The sequence below is a fragment of the Pithys albifrons genome, chromosome 7 (assembly GCF_047495875.1).
Source record: "Pithys albifrons albifrons isolate INPA30051 chromosome 7, PitAlb_v1, whole genome shotgun sequence".
NCBI classification, from domain to species: domain Eukaryota; kingdom Metazoa; phylum Chordata; class Aves; order Passeriformes; family Thamnophilidae; genus Pithys; species Pithys albifrons.
The window spans coordinates 41,314,289-41,334,877 of NC_092464.1; the positions used below are offsets into that span (position 1 = coordinate 41,314,289).

At 37.7% G+C, this 20,589-nt stretch overlaps 1 protein-coding gene across 4 annotated transcripts in view; it reads left to right on the forward strand.

Annotated features, from left to right (window-relative positions):
• The window catches only part of RBMS3 (RNA binding motif single stranded interacting protein 3), a 708,641-nt gene that overhangs the window by 609,628 nt on the left and 78,424 nt on the right, over positions 1-20,589 (forward strand). For all 4 annotated transcript variants that reach the window (XM_071561125.1, XM_071561126.1, XM_071561127.1 and 1 more), the window contains 2 exons: positions 7,938-8,044; positions 19,475-19,521. In XM_071561125.1, the coding sequence (XP_071417226.1) occupies positions 7,938-8,044; positions 19,475-19,521 (154 nt within the window). The remainder of the gene's footprint in view (positions 1-7,937; positions 8,045-19,474; positions 19,522-20,589) is intronic.

Below are 20,589 nucleotides of genomic sequence, written 5' to 3' on the forward strand. Positions count from 1 at the left end.
TGCCTCAATGTATGAACTTTTAGCTTTAATGCTTCTCTAGGATGAGAGGCAACACAGAATGACAGCAGAACCTGACTGTGTAATTTTTTTTTCCTGAAAACTGGTTCTGATGACAGGCTAACCATTGTCTTGAATTTCTTTGCTATTGAAAGGGATTACAGCTATAAGCTTGAAGACCCAATAAAACACCAGCCCCTGAAATTTGTGAGTGGTTGCATGGGGAAAAAAAAAGCTGGAAGTGAAAACAATGTTTGTAAGAGATATTCCAGCATAACTGCTGTCATATTTAGTTCCAGTTCAAGGCATAGGCTAGGAGCCTGTGCCATAGTCTATTCAAGATATTAAAAGTGTTCTCATCAACTTGGATATTGTTCACCTGATCCCTCCTAGTTCCTTGTCACACATGGCAGAAGTGTGGCAAGTCATGCATGATCTAAAAATTCGCAATGAAAAACACCAAAATGTTTTAAAATGCTTTCAGTAATATATTTCAAGCTTGACATTTTCTTCATTTCATTTGGAGGAATCAGCTCCTGCCAAACTTATAGTACAATGAGCTCCCAAAGCAGTAAGTCAATAGCATAGCAATGGTACAAGCAACTTTTTTTTCTTTTCATTTTTTAATTGTAGAAGTCAGAATCCCAGACAGCAATTAGTATTTTCAAAATCTATAGAAAAACATAAAAAATATAGTTTCTGGAGTTTGTTTGGTTTGCTTTGAAAAACTGTTCGCACTTTTCAGCTATTGTCAATGGGAAGAAGCTCTTGATAGGGAACCATTGTATTATAGTAAATCTTTATTCTCTGAATTACTTACATAGTTTTGAGAAGAGCCACATGGACTCTTCTTTCTTCAGTGTCTTGCTTAGTTACTCTGGCATGACAGAATTACAGGGAAGCTGTGACACATAAGTTCCACACAAAAATTCTTTAAATGTGGAAAGGTAAGTTGGTTTCTTAAGCATTCAGTTTTTATAACAGTGCTGATTGAGCAAGCCAGAGGCCTTGTCTATTTAACAAAAACACCATTTCACAGGTACTTGTTTCAATATTATTTATTATCTATCTCAGAGATAATATGTGAAATGCTTTCAATTACTTGGAACAAATAATCCTCTTCAAAATATGATACCATCTCAGTTTTTTAGTGCATGGCTTTTCCAGTGAGGCATTAATCCAAGGAAGTCTATCAAAGTGGTTTTTGGAGGACATATTAACCCAGCCAAATTCTGTGTTTGTAATTAGAATTGGCACAGAGAATGTGTTCTAAATTTCAGTTGATTACAGATCCTGTCCAAAAGCCATGGAAAACACTGGCCTCAGCATAGGTGTATGAAATGATTTCTGCAAACTGATGAACATACCCACTTGGTTTGTTTGCACAGTTGTTTGTTAAGGGGATCTCCTCGTTTGATGTAAAGGCTATTGGAGAAATTTTAAAACTGCAAAATAACTCACTCCTCCAACTTCCTTTTCACACAGTAGTTAAAGGTTGTGAAGAGCTGTCCTAGGACTGGGTGCAGGATGAACTACAGCTGCTATTTTTCAGCATTATGCTGGGGTCCTCCAACAGGGCAGTTGTTTGCCTTACATTTTTTGCTTTGGTGTCCTTTTCTGTTATGTAAAGCTGTTTCCTCAACTTCTATGATTATATCATGAAAGCAATATGTTGTAGAAACTAAAATGCAATGATAATTCATTGTTTTGCTTTCATAATCAGCTGTACTAGTCCAATGAATATCATGTAGTTCAGTTTAAATGTAAACCTACTGGATAAATCTACAAAAATGGGGGAGGGCCAGGAGGGGACACCATATGAGGAACAGCTGAGTTCACTTGGCTTGTTCAGGCTGGAGAAGAGAAGATGGAGGGGAGACCTCATTACAGTCTACAAATTTCTCGTGGGGGAATGTGGAGGGACAGGTACTGATCTCTTCTCTGTGGTGACCAGTGACAGGACCCAAAGGAAGGGCCTTAGGTTGCGTCAGAGGAGGTTTAGGCCGGATATTAGGAAAAGATTTTTCTTGCAGAGGATGGTTGGGCTCTGGAATGGGCTCCTCGGGGAAGTGGTCACAGCACCAAGCCTGGCAAAGTTCAAGAAGCATTTGGACAATGCTCTCAGGCATACGGTGTGATTCTTGGAGTGTCCTGTGCAGGGTCAGGGATTGGACTCAATGATTTTTGTGGGTCTCTTCCAACTCAGGATATTCTATGATTCTGTGATTCTGTGAAATATGCTGTATATTGCTTGACCTGTGTTAAAACCACTGGCTCTTGTTTATGTTAGAGTCTGTCCTGTACCATCATATTTTGTATCATGGACTTCTGGGACAAAATATATTCTGTCTTTCAGCAACTCCATGTGGGATAGGATGAAGTGCTTATTTGCTTCTTTACTTACGGTTTCGTTACTCAACTAATGCTTTGTCCTTGCATGTCCCTTTGTCCTTTGGTGTCAGATACCATCTTTTGTAATTCTTCATCTTCATTTCCCAGGAGCAGAATAGCTATGGTTTTATTTTATAATCTTCCTTAAAGTTTGAGGTTTATTTATTTATGACTTTGGGGTAAATAAGTATTGCATGATAGAACCTTCGTAGAAGCTAGTGGACTCACTAGAGCAGAGAGTCACTCTGTTACGGAGTCCTAGAACTTTTACATTTTCAAAGCTAACAACAGCAAAATTCATTTTGTACATAAAGTCTTCAGGATCTGTGAAGACCAGAGTTCTGCTGGGTACATCCATCTGAGCCCAAGTATAGAATCAGGACTTTAATTTGCTCTGTCCTGCCTTGCTCTAGAGCTTTTGTGTCTCTCATGTCTTCCTCCAAAATAATGTATGAGTGGACAGGTCTCCTTACAAAACGGCCTTAGTGTTACCATAGGGTGAAGTTTTTCTTAAAGTCTATAAAGACTGATCTGTAGCAGACAAAGAGGTTGGCTCTTGCATGGGTGTATCAATCAGATGCTCTGTGTGATTTGTATATGAAAATGTAATCAAAATAGTTAAAATTTGGAAGGCAGTTAGGAAGAGAAATGGTTATCAGAGCTTGATCAGTTCAGATGCTTGTTGCAACTGTGAACTCAGTTATTAGTGTGCTCAGTTTTCTATTGTGGAGGAGGATTTGCCAAGGCTGAAAAAGAAATTAATCCAACTTTCTAATTAAAACCTACTTTGAAAAACATCACTGACTGTGCACTGACCATTCACTGACATACCAATGATTTTCTCATCATTTTTCTTCACATTAACAAAATAGAGGTGGCTAAAGATCCCCATGAATGTTCACAATGCACATGTTACTAGGCTATCTACTGAAAATGCTACTTTATTTTTTGCAAAAGGTAAGAAGAGATTAAGCACTTACTGACATGTTGAAAAATACTCTGTTTTCAAAAATATTTGTAGTAAAAGCAGATATAATGCATAAAAGTGTTTTTGTTACTACTTCTAAAATATGTAATTCTTGCCATTGCTGGACAGATGATGCTATATGACTGAATCAGAAACTGTGAAGCACAAGCTTTTCTCAGCAACTCATAATACAGTAAAAGTTTCAGAGCACCTAAAATAATGAAAAAGATTCACCGAATGCAAATGACAGCTTTCATCTTCCTTTATGAAGCACATGTTCATGAATATATACATTTTCTGCATATGTAGAAGCTCAAGCATATCTGCCTTCCAGTGACTGAAAAAAATAAGGAAATTATGTATTCAGAATTAGCTGAAAGTTTGCTTTTTTGTTGTTGGTGTTTGTTTGGGTTGGTTTTGTTGTTTTGGTTTGTTTTGTTGTTTTGGTTTTTTTTTAATTCTCCGATTTAATTGAAGTTCACTTCCTGAGTTGGAACATTTCTTAGAGGCTGCCAGATTTGAGAAGGGGGTACTGTTATCCCCATCTCCTTCCTTCTGAAGGTTTTGTGCTGTTTTAAATACCAGTGTTGCTTCTGGTGATATTAACAGCCTTTTGGCAGTTCTGTACTGTTTGTTGGCACAAACTGTCCATCTAAAGCAGCAGAGCCTGAGAAGCTGATCTCCTGAGGGAACTCCAACAATATCGACAGCCGTGATTGACATCAAACCAGTCTCTCTCTTTCACCTCCACTGAACTCTTAGACTAAATTCAGGGCCTGACTGAAGAGAGATAGGGTTTTAGCCATTGACTTCCATGGGAACAGAATTTAAACACTAGCAACAACTGCCCTCTGCTAAGGCAGCCCTGAATATCTTGGCAAATGCTGTTTAGAAGCACTATCAATTTGATCCCGCTTCTTTCTCAGGACTCGAAGACAAGTTCAGGGCTATTTATGTCTTATTAACTAGAGCAGGCTTTGGATGGGAACTACAGCAAGCATTTAAATCTTCTCCTTGAAAAATGGGTTATGGCTTAATGAGCCTTGTTCAGGTTAAAGCTGTTATTCATTCTTGATATTTGTGTTTGTTACTGTCAGGTAGAAGTCAAAGAAAAAGCAGTGCCTTCTGTCTTGAAGAGTTTATCAGGATGGAATAGCCAGAAATTTGTTTCAAGTGAATCAATTCTCACTTTTCTGACATGAAAATAACAACATTAGATTTTCCAGATATGGCTCAAAATACCACATATGCTCGAAACTTAGAGGATGTCAAGAACCATATAAAAAGATATGCCTATCGCTTCAAAATGTGAACATCTACAGATATCCAAATTACATTTTCTATTTAGTCGGCAGTGCAAAAGGTGAGAGAAGAGGCAGGGACATAGGCATTTATTTTCAGTCAGTGTGTTTGTACAGAGGAAAAGGAGAAAAATAAAAATGCAGTCCATAACTTGGAGTCTCTGTGGAATGTAAAACTAAAAAAAACCAGAGAAGTTTAAAATATTCCCCTTTTTCCTTCCTCTCCTTCTGAGGTATCTGCAATCTATCAATATTATTCATCTAATGTAGATATTGTTTGATAGTTCCTAAATATTTTCCTTTTGAATTGATAACCATAGTAGCTAATTATTTTTCTTGTCTGAAGTAAATTTATTATTTTTAAAGCACTTCTAATATTTAATTAAACCATTTAAAAAGAATTCAACTTAGAAATAGTATTGTTTGTATGGTGGAATGGAATGTCCTCTTTCTGGTATTTTCTGTTGTCATGTATTTGATTAGTAAGAATGATGGTACTAATGCCAAATATTTGTGTGTATCTAATCTTGCAAAAACTAGAGGACTTTTCCTACAAGGTATTTTAATAGGGCTGAAGTAAATCAGAAGTATGAGTTCTTCTGTGAATATGAGCAACATCTTTGAACTCCCAAGATTCTATTACACTCTACCTTATGTTCTGAAAGAAGAGCACTACTGTTTTATGTGTATATATATATAGGTATACACATACATACATACATATTTATTTATTTATTTATTTGGCCTGGTTACCATAGTTGTTTCCAGGTGTAAGCCCTTAGGACATACACCACTCCAGAGTTATGAAGATAATTTTCTGTCTTGCTTGATGCTACTTCCCTAAGTTTAGGAAAAAAAAAATAACCAAACCAAACAAAAAGAAAACACCAAACCCGAAAACCCTCAACCCAAAATCTTCTTATCTGGGCTCTGTCTTCCTGTCAGAACATTTTCTTTTGAACTTTTTGCATCTTTTAATGTTGATTAACACAGACTGGCTTTTTCCACAGAATTCTCCTCAGTTTGCTTTAGAGGAATATAACCTTCCATGCAAAAACTTGTCTATGCAGAGCATGTACCAGTACCTCTTCCATCTTCTTTCCGAACTCCTGAACGTCCTGATCGTCTATACGATGTTTTTCAGATATTTTCTAGATGGGGCTAGTAAAGTTATTTGACAGTTCTATTCAATCTCAATCAACTTTAGGAAGCCACTAATTAACAAATGCGAGGTTGTCAGATGGTAATGCTGAATAGTGGGAATTCTGGAAATGGCAACAGCTTCCTATTTGTGGTTGGATAATACAGAGAGAAGATGTGTAGTAAAAGATGTGATTTCATAGCCTGTTCAACCACATCATAGAGTATGGGCTAACACCACATGTGTACTTTAGCAGATGACCCTGGCATGTGTAAATATCCAATGTGCAGATGGTTTTTACACGGTCCTACTAATGGCATCATATGTTGCTTGGTAGTTGTTCAGTGCTTCAAACAAAAAGCTTTTGAAGCTTCAGATGTAATGTTTAATAGGTCTTTTTTTAATGCTGGCTTAGCACCTGCTCCTCCCTCACAGTCACATCAAAGTGAGCTCTGCGTAACCACTCTGAAATCGTCCAGCATTGTGCTGTGGAGTAACACTGGTGACAATGCAGGGCAGTCAGCCCTGTGAAATCTCCCCATCTGCAGAAAAAATCTCCATTGCTACCTGGATTCTTTTAAATCTTTGTTATTTTAAATTTAAGATGGTTGGCTGAGCATTGCTTCTACTAAAATCTGATACAATAATCGAAGTTGGAGGTGGGGACCCCTCTGGGGTCACACAGTCAAGCTTTCTGCCAATAATGGATTGTTCTCTGCAGTTCAGTTTCTAGTGACCTTGGAAATTACTAGCCTGGTAAAATGGTAATGAAAAAACAAAGCTGTTATAGCTTTAAGTGATGCTGTTCCAATGAGAAATTGTGGAGTTTATGTGAGATTCTCTGGTTGCACTGCTTCTTGGTTGCAGTTTAGGAGTGGTCACAATCTTAGTCTGTGCTTTCTGACTCATTTTGAACTGGCTATAACTAGGTGGTTGAGGAGATTATGTTGTTTTAATACACTTATACCTTAACCAAATCATAAATTTTGCTACAATAAATAAGTCAACAATTAACCTCCCTACCACAATGTTTTCTTCATGTCTCTACAGTTTTATTCTTTCAATATTTCTAACCTCTGAGAAACAGGAAGTGAGGAGGAAAAAAAAACAGATTTCTTGTTTTTTACCACCAAACCACACAGTTAATTAATTACAGACTTATCATGCCTGGGAAACAAAAAAATTCCTGAAAAGATTCACATGTGACACATAATTTTTAGATTTATTTCAACCAAGCTAATATTAGTTTACTTCTCTGTTGACATACATCTAACAAGTGAGTAGAATTGGCCCCTCTTTTAAGGATGAAGCAGCAAAGACAAGCTCCCACCAACCTGCTAATTACAGTTTTGGCTAAAAAAAATATTTTAGGAGGCTGTTATAAGCTGGGTAGATGGGAAATGATCCTAAGACATGAAGTTCCCTTCCTGTTGTACCCATTTGATCTGTGGTATTTTCTTCGCTAAGGGACCCTATTGTGAGCTGCCTTTTTGGGTTTGCAGTACTGTGATTATCCTTTCTTTCTTGGGTTCCCCTACACCCCTCTATTGTATTGGCACACACCAGATCTTACTTGGAGAGGAAAAGGGTTTTCTGAGCTGCCAACTTGCTTAAAAGAGTTAAGAGGAAAAGAAAGCTAATTGGACCGTGTTTGGCAAAAGTCTCTATTCTATTCTGTTTATTCAGATTTTTAATGGATTGGGTGCTGAGAAACACTGAAATAGTGAGAACACTAATTCCTTAAACAGGTTCTTGCAAAGTTTTTACAATAAAAACAGAAAGCTGCTTTGGTAAAGCAGTGTTTATCCTTGCACTAATGCTGGTCATGAATACGTGTCTAACTTAGCTGGAACTAATGCCTGACTATAGTATTCCACTACAGCAACTTAACATTTTGCGTAGGCTGCTTATTTTTTCAACAATATTTGCTAAATTCTTTTAAGGGCTGCCAGTATATATTTTTTGAAGCTTAGTTAATAAGAACAGCTGCTGCTGGAGTCAAGGCTAAAAGAGGCAAAAAATATCTGCAGAAGGCAAGATTTTACTTCAAAAGATCAGTATTACAAAGCACTACTGTTGCTGGTATAATCACTTTCTTTGGGGGGGATGCTAATATAGACTGGGTTTCTTGTCTTCACAGCCCCCACTGAGCCTTTGCTGTGCAAATTTGCTGATGGAGGGCAAAAGAAGCGCCAGAATCAAAGCAAATACACACAGAATGGAAGGCCATGGCCCAGAGAAGGAGAGGTAAGTGCCACGCGGCAATTATTTTCCTGGGGGTTGGCAGGAGTCAGCTGCAGATCTGGAGGTCTACCTTTCAGGGCTACAGGGAAATCAGATTGCACACAAAATACAATAGTTTCATACAGAAAAAGCTCTGTGAGCAGTGGGGAGATGGAGGTTTATGATAATGTGTGGAGTGTAAAGTTACAGGAAAGGAGAATTTCAGAGCTTGGAGTGGAACTGTGGGCAGCCAGGTCCCACTGTGAGCACTATGGTGACAGCCAGACCTGAGCTGGCTATTCTCTTACTGCCATCAGCACCCATGGTGTGGCTTTTACAAACCAATTTACACTGAAGCAACTCAACAGTGTGATCTTCTCCCTTTATTTCCTGGTGATAAAATGGGGGAATAGGTGGGCTGTTCCAGAAAGGAGAGATACACTTAGACATTCAGATGTTCAGTCCATGTAAAAGTTTTCTGAAAGTCTATCTGAGCTCTTCATTCTGCTTAAGGCAAAATGGTTTTCAGTAGACTCAGCTACATCATGTATACAAAGTTTTAAAGTAAAATAATCTAATGGTTGCTTTCTGCTCTGCTGCAAATAGTTTGTTAATGGAATTTCTTTTCTATATTCTTGTATGTGAAGAGACTCCAAATGTAGGTGAAAGAAGAAAGAAAATTATTTGATTCTTCAGGAGTTTGTTTACTAGTTTTGAATGTTATTATAAGATAAACACTCTTGAATAAATAAGATAGATCTGGTCATAGTACCTTCTTATGAGTGGTGATAGCTATGAAGGCTGAAGGACTTACGAGTACTTCTATCCTAAATGACTATTCTTTGTATTTTTGATTGAGACTTTAAGGAAGAAAAGTATGTTGATCAATTGTGACCTACTAGAATACAAGTTGGTGGCAGGAGGTGGTTTCCTGCAAGGCTTTTTGGTAGTTGTTTTTGTTTGTTTGTTTGATGAGGGTTTTTTTTGTTTTGATGTATCTGCTTCAGTTTTGCAAGGCAAATTTAAAAAAAAAGTACTTCTAAGTTACATGAGGATTACTAGACAATTTCTGCTTTGTTCTAAGGACTTATTTTACTAGCTAATACTTTTCAGACCTTTTATGACATATATACTGTAGCATGACTGGTGAGCTCCTAAAACAAACATAGGGGCCATTAGAAAGTGTAGAAATTTCTCCCACTATCAAGGTGGTTAATGTACACTATTCCAACAGCAGCGATCCATTTTTAGCTCTGTGAGCTGAAAGTCCCAGTGTGGCAGGCATATTTGCTATAGGAGACTGCAGAAGTCTCCGAAAGTTCATTGCAGTCCCTTATGCTGTATATCTCAAAAAAATGAGGTGTCTTCTCAGGATTCATTATGGTTTGTCATATTAAGGATCTACTGAGAAGCACGTGACCAAGAAGTACTTCAAGCAGTAGACTCAGATCAAGGTATATAGACCTTGCAAAAACAAAGGTCTATATATAGGAGACAAAAATAAACCCTCCACAACATCAGCAATCCATATTTTAAGGATCTCTAAATCCCTGTTTAAATAGTAAATAACATCATAGCTATTATATCCACTCTTCTGTGTTTCCTTCAGTTCAAATCAATTAAAAAAGAGAGTATAAAGTTAAAGCCAGCAAGCCACCATTATGCCCGTGGCCTCAGGGCATCAGCTTATTTTATCTACAGTAGTTCATTTGCTGCTGGTGGAGTGGTGCCTATTAAACCCAGTGATGTCCTGGTGACCTAGAGACACAGTATGGTTGGTGTGTTTATAGTATCAACATTTAAAAAATAATTTTCAGTGCTGGGAGAAATCATTCCTTATTGTTGATTGCAGTCAACTACAGAGCTGTTATGGTATAATCTACAAATGTGGAAAGATTGTAAAGATGCAAACTCCGAAATATTTCAGTCTAGTTTTTCTCAGACTTTTTCTGTTTACTAACATCTGGTTAATCCTTTGCTGCACATTGGATATTTACTACTCAGAGCATCAAAGACAAGGCTGCATGTTCTCTTTTAGGATTACTTACTCACTGGATTTTTTCTGCACTGTTGTTAATTTTCTTATTTCCAATGTAAAATTTTTCTGTATAATTAATCTTGTATTCTATATGCAGTAGGGTTTTTCTAACTCTTTGTCCTTCAATGGTCTTACTCTAAGCATGATGTATCACTCAGGCATTCTCTATGTAGCAGCATTTGGGTAACCTTCCTACAATTACTCCTCTCAGCTTTAATTTCTTTTAAAAAGGACAGTAGCGAGAAATAATTGATATATGACAAGTGTCATGGTTCTGATTACAAATGGTATCACTCACCTCTATTTTTCGTGGTTTCTTCCCTAAAGGAAAGTATTGAAATAGTATCCAAGAGATTATTCCCTTAATATTTCCACCCTGACCAAATCCTGTGGTATCTAGATCAAGATGTATTTTGGCTATTGTTCACATAAACCTTTGCGTTCTTGAATACTTATGTGAAGGGCAGTCTTAAAACATCTGAGGTTTAGCCAGCATTGAGTGTGCATGAGGATTATTTCTCAGAAGGGCAGATCCCAGAGAAATTATACCAACTGTTCTGTCACTGACCTCAAACTTGAGCTTGCAAGGTAGAGACGGACAGCTGTGCCCATTGCTCTTCTATAGGGAGGGCATGGCAGGAGATTTAGTGGGGAGAAGCAGGTTTGCTGCAGTGTTACTTCTCTGGTCACGCTGTTCTTAGAGGTTTGGCTCTCTTTTATGAAGAGCTTCTGTGGAATTTTATAAGACAAGATTACCTTTTTTTTGGTAAACTTTCCAGGTCATGCTGCAGAATGCAATAGTAAATCTTATTCCTGCTATACATCTTTGTAGATTGTTTAATATTCATAGACAAGTTTTTTAACTGACTGTTAAATTGACTTCCCTTTTTAAAGTCAAATCTTTAGGAGCACACTGTTATTTCTCTAGGGCTTTTTGGGGGGTAGGAGTGAATGGGTTTGGTGCTTGGTTTACTTGGCCAGTTGTAGCCAGGGAAGAATGTCAGATCTTGAATAGCAATTAATAGTCCTTGCCATTCCACTTTTGTTTGAAGTCCCAGGAAATGTTCAGCAGATTTACTGAGAGATTTAACTGAGGATTTGTGATGGCCGACCCGTTCTGGATCAAGGAGCCAAGAGCTTAGATTAGCGATGGCTTTGTACAAGGCCGACAAATTAAGCAGCTAACATAGAGGTACAATAAATGTACAGCAAAACCTGCAAATGCTGGAAACATTTGCAATGGAATTCTGACCTAAAAACTCACATAATTTCTGCACAAATGCCATTAACTTCTTTTTCAGGCTAGTTTCTTCTGTGTCACACTGGTTTAATTCAGCACTGTTTTGAAACTTGCCCTGACAAGATCAGATTGGGATGGTGATAGAGCATAATCATATTCAAATTCTGTCCATAAAATATTTTATTTAATTTCCTTTCAAATTGCAATTGACAAGTCTAGAGGTGGGTGACATATTTCCTGAAAAATGTTCGTTAGCTGAAAATGCAGTCAGGGAATTAAGTGTAACCACAAACTGAGATCAGATTGAATTAAAAACTGCAACATAAATTTTGCAACATAATCTTCTATTGCAGATTTACCAAAACTCTGATTTGGTTATTCAGAAATAAAGTTTTTTGATATATGTATTAAAGAGATAGTATATTTTAAAATTGTCCAGTAGAAAGGGAGAAATCTGCCAAAAGTCTATTATTGTTTACTGTTCTAGAAATTGTAACCTTTCTATATCTGGTCAGCCCAAAGTGATTAAGGTTTTTTAACAGCCGTAATATTTTGAAGTCTTTGATATTTCATTTGTGAGTTTCTATAAAATTAGACCATTAACATATTTGTGTTGTCTTTCTTGTAAGAGAATACCAGCATTACAACATTGGTGCATATATCACAACAATGAGTTGCATCACTGAATGCAACTCCCCTTGACATTGAATTTAGTCTGATGTCTATAATGATATGTAATAATTACAATCAATAATTCTTCTATTGATTGCTTTTTTTTGCTTCTGTAATTTGGATTGCAATTTTTATTTCTAAATAGCCAAGAAGTTACCCTGCTTTCCTTCCCTTATTCCTCTTCCTCCTTTCCCTATTTCTCCTTTGTTTTCTTTCAAGACCAGTTGGTGGAATATCTAAAGAATTAAACATGCTTTTAATTCTTTCTTAAAAAAAATAGATGACCTAGTAGTTTTGGATTGTTGATTTTGTTACCAGTTGCTCTTTTTATCTCCTGCTCATTACAATTTTGCTTAATGCAAACAGTAACTTAGAGAGAAAAGCATAAAATAATTAATTTAAGAGACTTCCTGAATTTTGTAAAGTCAATACCAGTGAAGGGGAGAAGCAGTTTTTCCTGGTGCCAGTTGTCCCTGCTTTACCAGCAGCCTGGATTTAGAAATGATTAGTAGTTTGTGCCAGGCCCATTTATAACTCAATTGTAGATTGCTTATATGCTTCCAAGGAGGTAGGTACTATTTAGTTGTGTTCCATAATCCTCATGTCTAGGGCTGATGTATTTTATACCTAGATAAATAACTTTTCTTTGCTGTGAGAGGCAATTTCCAGTTCTGTCCAGATAAGCAGTAGTACCCTCATATGTAAACCACCCACGAAGACACTCTCTATATATATTTAGTGTGCATGTAAATTAAACATTGGCGCTTTGCATGCTTATTTTCAAAAAAGACAGTTTAATAAAGAGAGGAGTTGAACTTGAAGAGAAACCTACAGAGAGGGAGAAAGAGAAAGGCAAAATAAGTAGACCAATAAGTAGAAAGATGCAGAGCAATGAGTTAAAATTTCTTCAAGACACGAGATGCTCTCATTGTAGGCAACATTTTTAAAAGGTGCGTTACTGGCACAAAACCCAAATACCAGTTTAAATGGTTGGATTTTGAGATTATAAAGCACATAGAAATATTTTTAACTAATAACATATGAAATCAATGTCACTGAAATCAGATTTTCACAAGGGCCTCGTTTTATTCTTAATAAAGCCCATGGTTTGATTAAAATAGAATCAGTACTGTACCTGTTCTCAGAGATGAGTTTTGTTAGCTTTCATTTAGGCTTTGAATTTCCCTCTGTGGTGAAAAATGTCATGCCATTTACCCTGGAGATTTCCTCCAAATTCTGCTGCTACAACAGTGTTTTCTTAGGCAGAAGAAACAGATGTTGGAGAGAGGGGGAAAGGACATACCTTTTTCTGCTGTATCCCCAGCAGATATCTGGTGGGCTGTCATTTTCAACAGTGCTTCAAGCCATCCCTGGAAGTCTTCCCAACTCACTGTAGCACACACATCTAGTGTGCAGTTGTGACTGTAATCCACAGCTGACATAACACTGGAACAGACTGATGGCAAAATGGATGTGCTCTATCCCCAAAAGCAGATGGTTCATAGACCTGAAGATGACAAGGTTAAATGTATGAGCTGGCTGTAGAAACAGAATAATTATGTTGTATTATATATGTCTTCTTTTCTTTTTCTCTTCAACATTTGTAGACTTCAGCACTTATGTTTTAACTAATCAGATAAATTGAAGTGGGAACAAACTGATTTGACCCCAAAAACAGAAGCTGTGTAGGTCCAACTTCCATCCCAGTTCTGTAGGGCAAAAGGGTTTTTTTTTTCATTCATTTAGGTGTGTGAACTTGTCATTGTGTCTATCAGTGTAGCCTCTGACCTTCTGAGGTTCATGAATCACTTCTAAAATCTGACATCAGTGTTACATATTTTTTCTCTCCACAACCACTTTTTTTTTGTCAGAACTTGCAGCAGCTTAAGGAGCACACATTACTGGGAAATGCTCCATTTCTTTCATATGCATCTATATATCTAAGAGGAGTCACATTTAAATTCTAGATTTATTCTTTAAAAAATAAAGGTAGGGGGGTTTATTCAGAATAAAATTCAGAAGTATTTCCAATAATGTGGAATATTTCTGACAGATCTGTTTAAATAATCAAAGGAAGGAATGCTGCCAAGTTAACTTTACTTCTGACTGAGCTTATTTTATTAAATCAGTATTTTAAATTAATCTCATTTGAGTTGATGATTTCTTCCCCCTACTCTCTCTTCTTTCTTCAAAGTGTTTCAGTAAGAGTATCTGCTGTCAGAGCACAAGAGATCCTTGTGTTGTGATTCCTGGCAGATATTAGCAATGGTAACAAAACAAGTACAGGAATTTGAGTGTTGAAATTTCAATTGATCCCACTGTGGTAGCCAAGAGCACATCCATTCCCTTGGGATGGCAGTCCTCCAATGAGAAAATATGAAGATATGAGTCAGAGGAGATGGGGAACAGAGACTTGTCTTCTGGTCTAACTCCCATATTAGTTCACCACAGAAATCCTTTAAGTCTGATTGTAGAAATTCCATGGAAATGTCCCACAGGACTGGTAATTCCACAGAATTGCTACAGGGGCTCCGTCCTGCTCGCAATCACCCTGGGGCTCAGCTGAGCGGAGTCTGTCAAGTTCTCTCCTGTCTCCAGTGTAGGGCTGCCACTCCCAAACAGCCTTGAGATGGCATTTCCAAGTTCTACCTCACCTTTTCAAATCTCACCTTAAGGAGGAGAAATCCAAAGGGCTTTCTGCTTGGAAAACCCACCACATCCATGGATTTAATTTCTTTTGAATGTGTAGACCTCTTCAATATTTTTCCAATGGGACTGTGGCCTTGTGCACAGTATGAAAATCTGTGGTTGGCAGCAGCCTTGCCTTGCACAGGTGCTCTAGCACTAGGCATGGGCTGGCCAGGGCAGGTTCAAGGAGATAATGGGGGAGTCTCAGCTCTGAGGAGGAGACAGAACACATCTCTGTAGCAGGTCAATATGGTGAATTTTTCCCCACAGTGATATACACTGAGAGTAGGTGGTGATGTGATGGTGAAGTTGTTCATGTAAACTGCTTCCCAGCAATGCAGAACAGACTGGAATGCACAGAAGATGCACAGGAAAAAAAAGCGGTCATTTGTAGGTATTTATGTTTGCTGGAAGACAGATAATGCACTGATAAATGTTGTTCTTATGAGACATCACAGAGGTTTGGAAGATAAATAATAAACACACTTTATTTCACATGATATTGAAGACATGAACTTTTTTTTTAATAATCACTCCACAACTTAATCATTTCTTTGAGAGATTTACAAATCCAATTTACATAAGAAATGCAAATGTGATGGTCTAAGAGTCTTTTTAATGTCCTCATTTTTGTTCAAATCATAACAAAGAGAGGGGGGATAAAAAAACAGGAACAGAAGACCTTGTCTTTATCTGTGGAAATTCTTTCACTGTAAAGTGTTGAACAAACACCTTCAAATTTCTTGGGGGAACCCTTGCCCTCCAGAGGCTTTTGATATTTCCTGCTTTTTATTGAAGGAAATAGCTAAAACTTAAAGAAAGGTGCAGACTGAGTCTCTTGTTCTTAGAATCTGTTCCCTGATGTCAATATTTAGAAAAATGCACAAAAAAATAGCAAAAATTTTTATTCCTTTGTCTGAAATTCAGTCACTGTGTTAAAAATACAGGATGAGTAAATGCATATGGTGTAAGTAGTCTCTTTAAAAAAATTGATATTTTAAACAAGCAGGTTTTATTTCTGTCACCTGACTTTCAGAACAGACCAGTAGTCATTAAGAATAATTTTTATTTCCATTATGTATGAAACTGATAGCAGCTATCTCTTTTTTTGATTACTTTAAAGGATTGCATATTGAAATATTGAGATGCAGGATTTTCATTCAATAGCTCAGTGTATGTCCATTATCTGTCTGAGTGACATAAAAATTCTGTGGTTCAGTTGTTCCTTCATAAAAGATTTATCTGGCAAATTCTTTCCTAAAGCAGCATTCCATCATCAGTACCACTCTCTCAGGTGCCATTTCATCAGGAAGTCTCACTATCAGAAGAAGGAATAAGACCCTGTCCTTTCACTGAAACATGACCAAACCCGTGGATGCAAAAAAGCTCCAGAAGACACAGCACAACAGGGGGTGTCGTAGAGGCATCAGCCTGTGCCTTCATATAGCGCAGCTTGTATTAAGCACTGTGATGGCTGTATTCAATTCTGGTTTTGACAGAATAAGCTGGACCTCTATCACATGGAAACCTCAGGCCAACCCTGACCAAACCCAAGTATTTGGTATTTTTGGAATTCCTGTTTGCATGCTATGGAGGAAAATGCAGACCATTTTCCAAGAAGTTATTATTGCTCATCAGTTTTTATTCCTGATGAATGAGGATGCTTCAGACCATAAATCTTTGACTGGTCCAGGCTAACTGTTGCCACTCCTGGGCTTCTAGCCAGCATAATTTTGTAGAGAGGAATTGCACAACTTGATGAGAAAGAAGCAAATAGTCCTGTGTTAGCAGCTATTTGAAACAGACGCTGTTTAAGGCTCTTCAGAAAGGGGGGGTATTAGCAATATTGCTGAGTCCACTGTAGATGGTTACCATATGCACGTACTGCCACACACTGTGTCCTATTTGTCTAATGGGAAACTTTTCATTTACTGGCAAATGCGATGGTGATATTTATAGTGGTCACTGCTGAAGTACTTGAACAGATTCTGGTAATCTGTCTCCATGCAATAAGGATTTGGAACATGGATAAGTGTCTAGCCTTTCGTATTTTGTACTCGTCTGGCACACAGCTATTCTTAACACCAGTGCTATGTAATGGGCCTGATGCTACTATGCAGGGAATGGAGTGTATGGAGCTTGTCTGCAGGCACCCATACACAGGTCTGGGGGTGATGGGGTTGGAGGGCAAGCCGAGGGTCCATGCAATGACAATGTACTCAAATACCCCTGAGAAAAGCAACATAGCTGAAAGTGGCATAAATATGTGTTTGTGGGTCTCACGTGGACAGTGAACATTGTTTGGGCTGCAGGGAAGGAGCTGCTGCAGTTTGTCCTTTCTGCACCCTCGTTCTTATTTATGTCAAAGAAACTAAAAAACACCAATTGTTCATTTTCCCTTTTCCTGACAGAACTAACCCCCAGTTGCCATTTTGTCCTGAGGTCACTAATGCAAGCTGTGGGATATAGTGAGCTCTGATCCAGGCAACTCTAAGGATTAGATGTAGAAACTCCCTAATTTAGAAAGTTTGGATCTGCCCTTTCCCAAGAAATGAAAAGTGTTTTTTTGCTTAGTCTTGAGTAGATGTGTAATGAAACATGGAAATGTCAACACCTCAATTTATAGAAAATATCTAGAGTTACTTTAAAGGTTTGGTGGTTTGTTTTCCTTTTCTTTTTTTTTCTTTAAATTGTTGAAGCTAATTTTTCTGTCCCTCTAGGGCTTGTACATACTGTTTAGGTTATCTTTACCAGTGAAGGAATATAAAAGCAGAGTAATAACAAATTTTATAAGTGTTGAAAAAAGAAAGGAGAACAAGACAGTATTTTTCCTCAAAAATGTATTGCATTCAAAAAAGGTTTATAATTTGAAGGTTGTGTTTTCTCTCGTTTTCAACTATACATTTTTCTATTAGTAATTAATGCAACCTTACCAAAGAATAAATGCTGAGAATGTATAAGGATACAAAAACAAGTTAAGTAAGAGATGATGATTTTCTAAGCCAATTTATTTTTTAAATAAAAATTAGTTGTGGTTGAGGTCACCCTAAGTTAATTTCTTTGACATTTTAAACTTGTAGAAATAGCTATTTTATTTTTCTTTGCATGAAATGAATACTTTTTTAGAAATAGCCACATGTGCTTGGACTTATCTGAATTATCCTTTGCTTGTGAGTGACTATATATGCTATTAAAATTATGGCATTTTCACAAATCAAAGCATTTGCCCTAGCTTCTGCTTAAAAGAAAAATGAGAAAATTATACAAATTTAATAAAGACATGACCCTTTACTTTGATGACATAAGGTAGCGTGAAACCTGGCCTTTCAGATCAGAAACGATTTTTGGGTTCTGGAAACTCAGACCATCCCCTCCTAGAGCACTGTGCAGCTGCTGAGCTAACCTGGCTCCTCCAGGAGTGCTGCCCACTCTCTGCCTGCTCCTCACCAGAGCATTTAGCCTGGCTGCTCACTTGCCTGCATGGGAAGCAGCCAAGCCTAAACACTTTCCTGACCTGTCTGAGCAGCCATCTGGAAGGGGGCAGATGTCATTATTCAAAAGTACTTTAGTAGATGGGTTTAGGGACATTAAAAGCTCCCAGCAGGAGCACAGACCCTGCCACGTGTTTGGTAAAGCATCTGTCCTTGAAGAAAATACTGCCTGTCTCAGGCAACAAGTATCCCATATGTATGGCAAACTAATAGAAATACAGTGCCTTGGGGTAGGGTGGTGTCATGGCATTTTTTCAGCTACTCCCAATGGGAGAGCAACACCTTGAGTAATGGGGTTCCTCTCCCCTATGCTTCTAGCCCAGTACAAAGGGCAGGTTCTTCCCATCTCATGGTGGTGTCTTACACTGGAAAGTATTTCACAAAGAGAGGGGAAAAAGTAGATAAGGCAAAAATGGAAAGCAAATGCGGTATGTGGGAGGAGAGATTGTCAGTTCTACAACTTAAAGTAAATGCTGTGAGAAAAAACAGTCCTTCCGGCATGACCCTGACTACTGTCTTAGAGGGTAAGGTGGACTGGTAAATTCTGTCTCCAGCCCTGTTCTCTCACTTTCCTGTGGTACCTGTGGATATGTCTGCTAATGGTGGCAGTGATGACAGTTGTTAACTGGACAATGTTTTGACACTGCCAAATCCTTTCCCACAGGTCACCCTCTGCCTGGTGATAAATGGCAGCTGAAAAGCTCTGTATAACACATTAACAAATTCTTTTGCTGTTCAGACCTCTGAAGTATTTTAAAAGCCTTACTTAAAAGCTCAAGCTTTTCTGCTTCACAGCCCACTTTTTGTTTGTTGTCTCATGGTAATGAATTAACTGTAAGTATGAGTGGCATCCCAGGGAAAGGATGGGCTGAGGTCATGCTGCCTGTGACCTTTGTAGGAAAGATGAGATTCCTTCCTGAGAAGCTCTCAAGAGGTTGGCTTTGGAACGTTTACCAGCTACCTGTCTCACAGGCAACAGCAGGATTTGGCCCCATCTTGTTATAGTGATTAATCGGCTGTAAACTCACTGATTTCAGAGGAGTTATTAACTGTTACTGGTGCAACAAAGCCACCACTCGCCCTAAATGTTATGGACAGATGACAACCAACAGACTGAACAGATCTGTTTCTCAGTGATCTCTCAGGCAGGGGAGGTAGCCAATCTGTCCATGCTGCTTTGGGCCATCTGAGCTTCCCTTGAGAATTTAATTTCCATTTAAGTTGCATTCAGTTTTTATTCATGTTGGCTTAGAATATGTTTCATGTCGTGGGGTTTTTGCTGCAGTAATAGTAAAAATCTGTTTTTCTTCCCCGACTACATGCAGGCTGGCATGGCTTTGACTTACGATCCAACAGCTGCTATACAGAATGGGTAAGGAATGCATGTTTTCGTATCCCTTTTTAAAAATTATTTTGAATGTCATATATTTTCTCTTACTATGGTGAAACTTTTTCAGAAGCAAATCTGCCCAGCCATATTTTGTCTGAAGCATGTAATTCTGTATTGTCAAGGTTTTTTTTTAGTTTCCCTTTTCTTTTTATGCCCTTGTATTTGCAGTATCCATTTGAATGGGAAGTTGTTTTTCCTAATTATTTCCATCTCTATTTGTCAAAAGTTAGTGGTTGTTTTTTTAATCTCCCTCTGTCATGAAGTAGAAACCAGTAAAATTTCCCTCTACTGACTTTACTTTTGTTAAAATAATCATTGAAGATTCCAACGCATTTTGGATAATAGAGCTATTACTTCATCTGGGGTTGTCTCTGCAGGCTGGCTGGCTTCCATGGCATTGTCTGAATAAAAATGCCAGATAGGGAAAAGGCCTTACATTAGTGTTTAAGCAGATAGGATTTAGGGGTAAAATTACATCATCACATTGTTTACCTGCATGATTGCATTTCTAATTATTTCGTGAATTAGAAAAAGATATCCTTGAAATCTAGCTCTACTTTTCAGATAGGTTAACAACAATTTGAAGAGAAGTAGGAGGTTTGGCCCTAAACTCTTTGACAGTCACTCTTTGATCAGAGACATGTTTGATAGGATTATTAAATTCCATGCATACTCCCATCTGTGTTTGCCAGCTGAATGGGAGAATTTATTGATATAGATGAGAATGGCTTTATTTGTTAGATATTTTTAGGGAACTGCTAGTTGAAGCATGTAGGAAAAAAACTAACATTTCCACTAGTTTAAAAAAACCAAAAATCAATAGTAATAGTCTATTTTGCTTAATTGCCCTTTCCAAGCAATAGTTTTGTACCACTCAGGATATTCCCATGTTATGGAGGAAGAGGCCAAATTCAGAAGAAAAGATTCTTTGGAAGTGTGATTTCAGAATCACCTGCTTCTGTTTTCCTGTCTGACCTCCAAATGAGTCTTTGTCCTCTATTGTCATACTTTTCAGCTGGTAAAATGTTATAGTCTATAAATAAAACCATC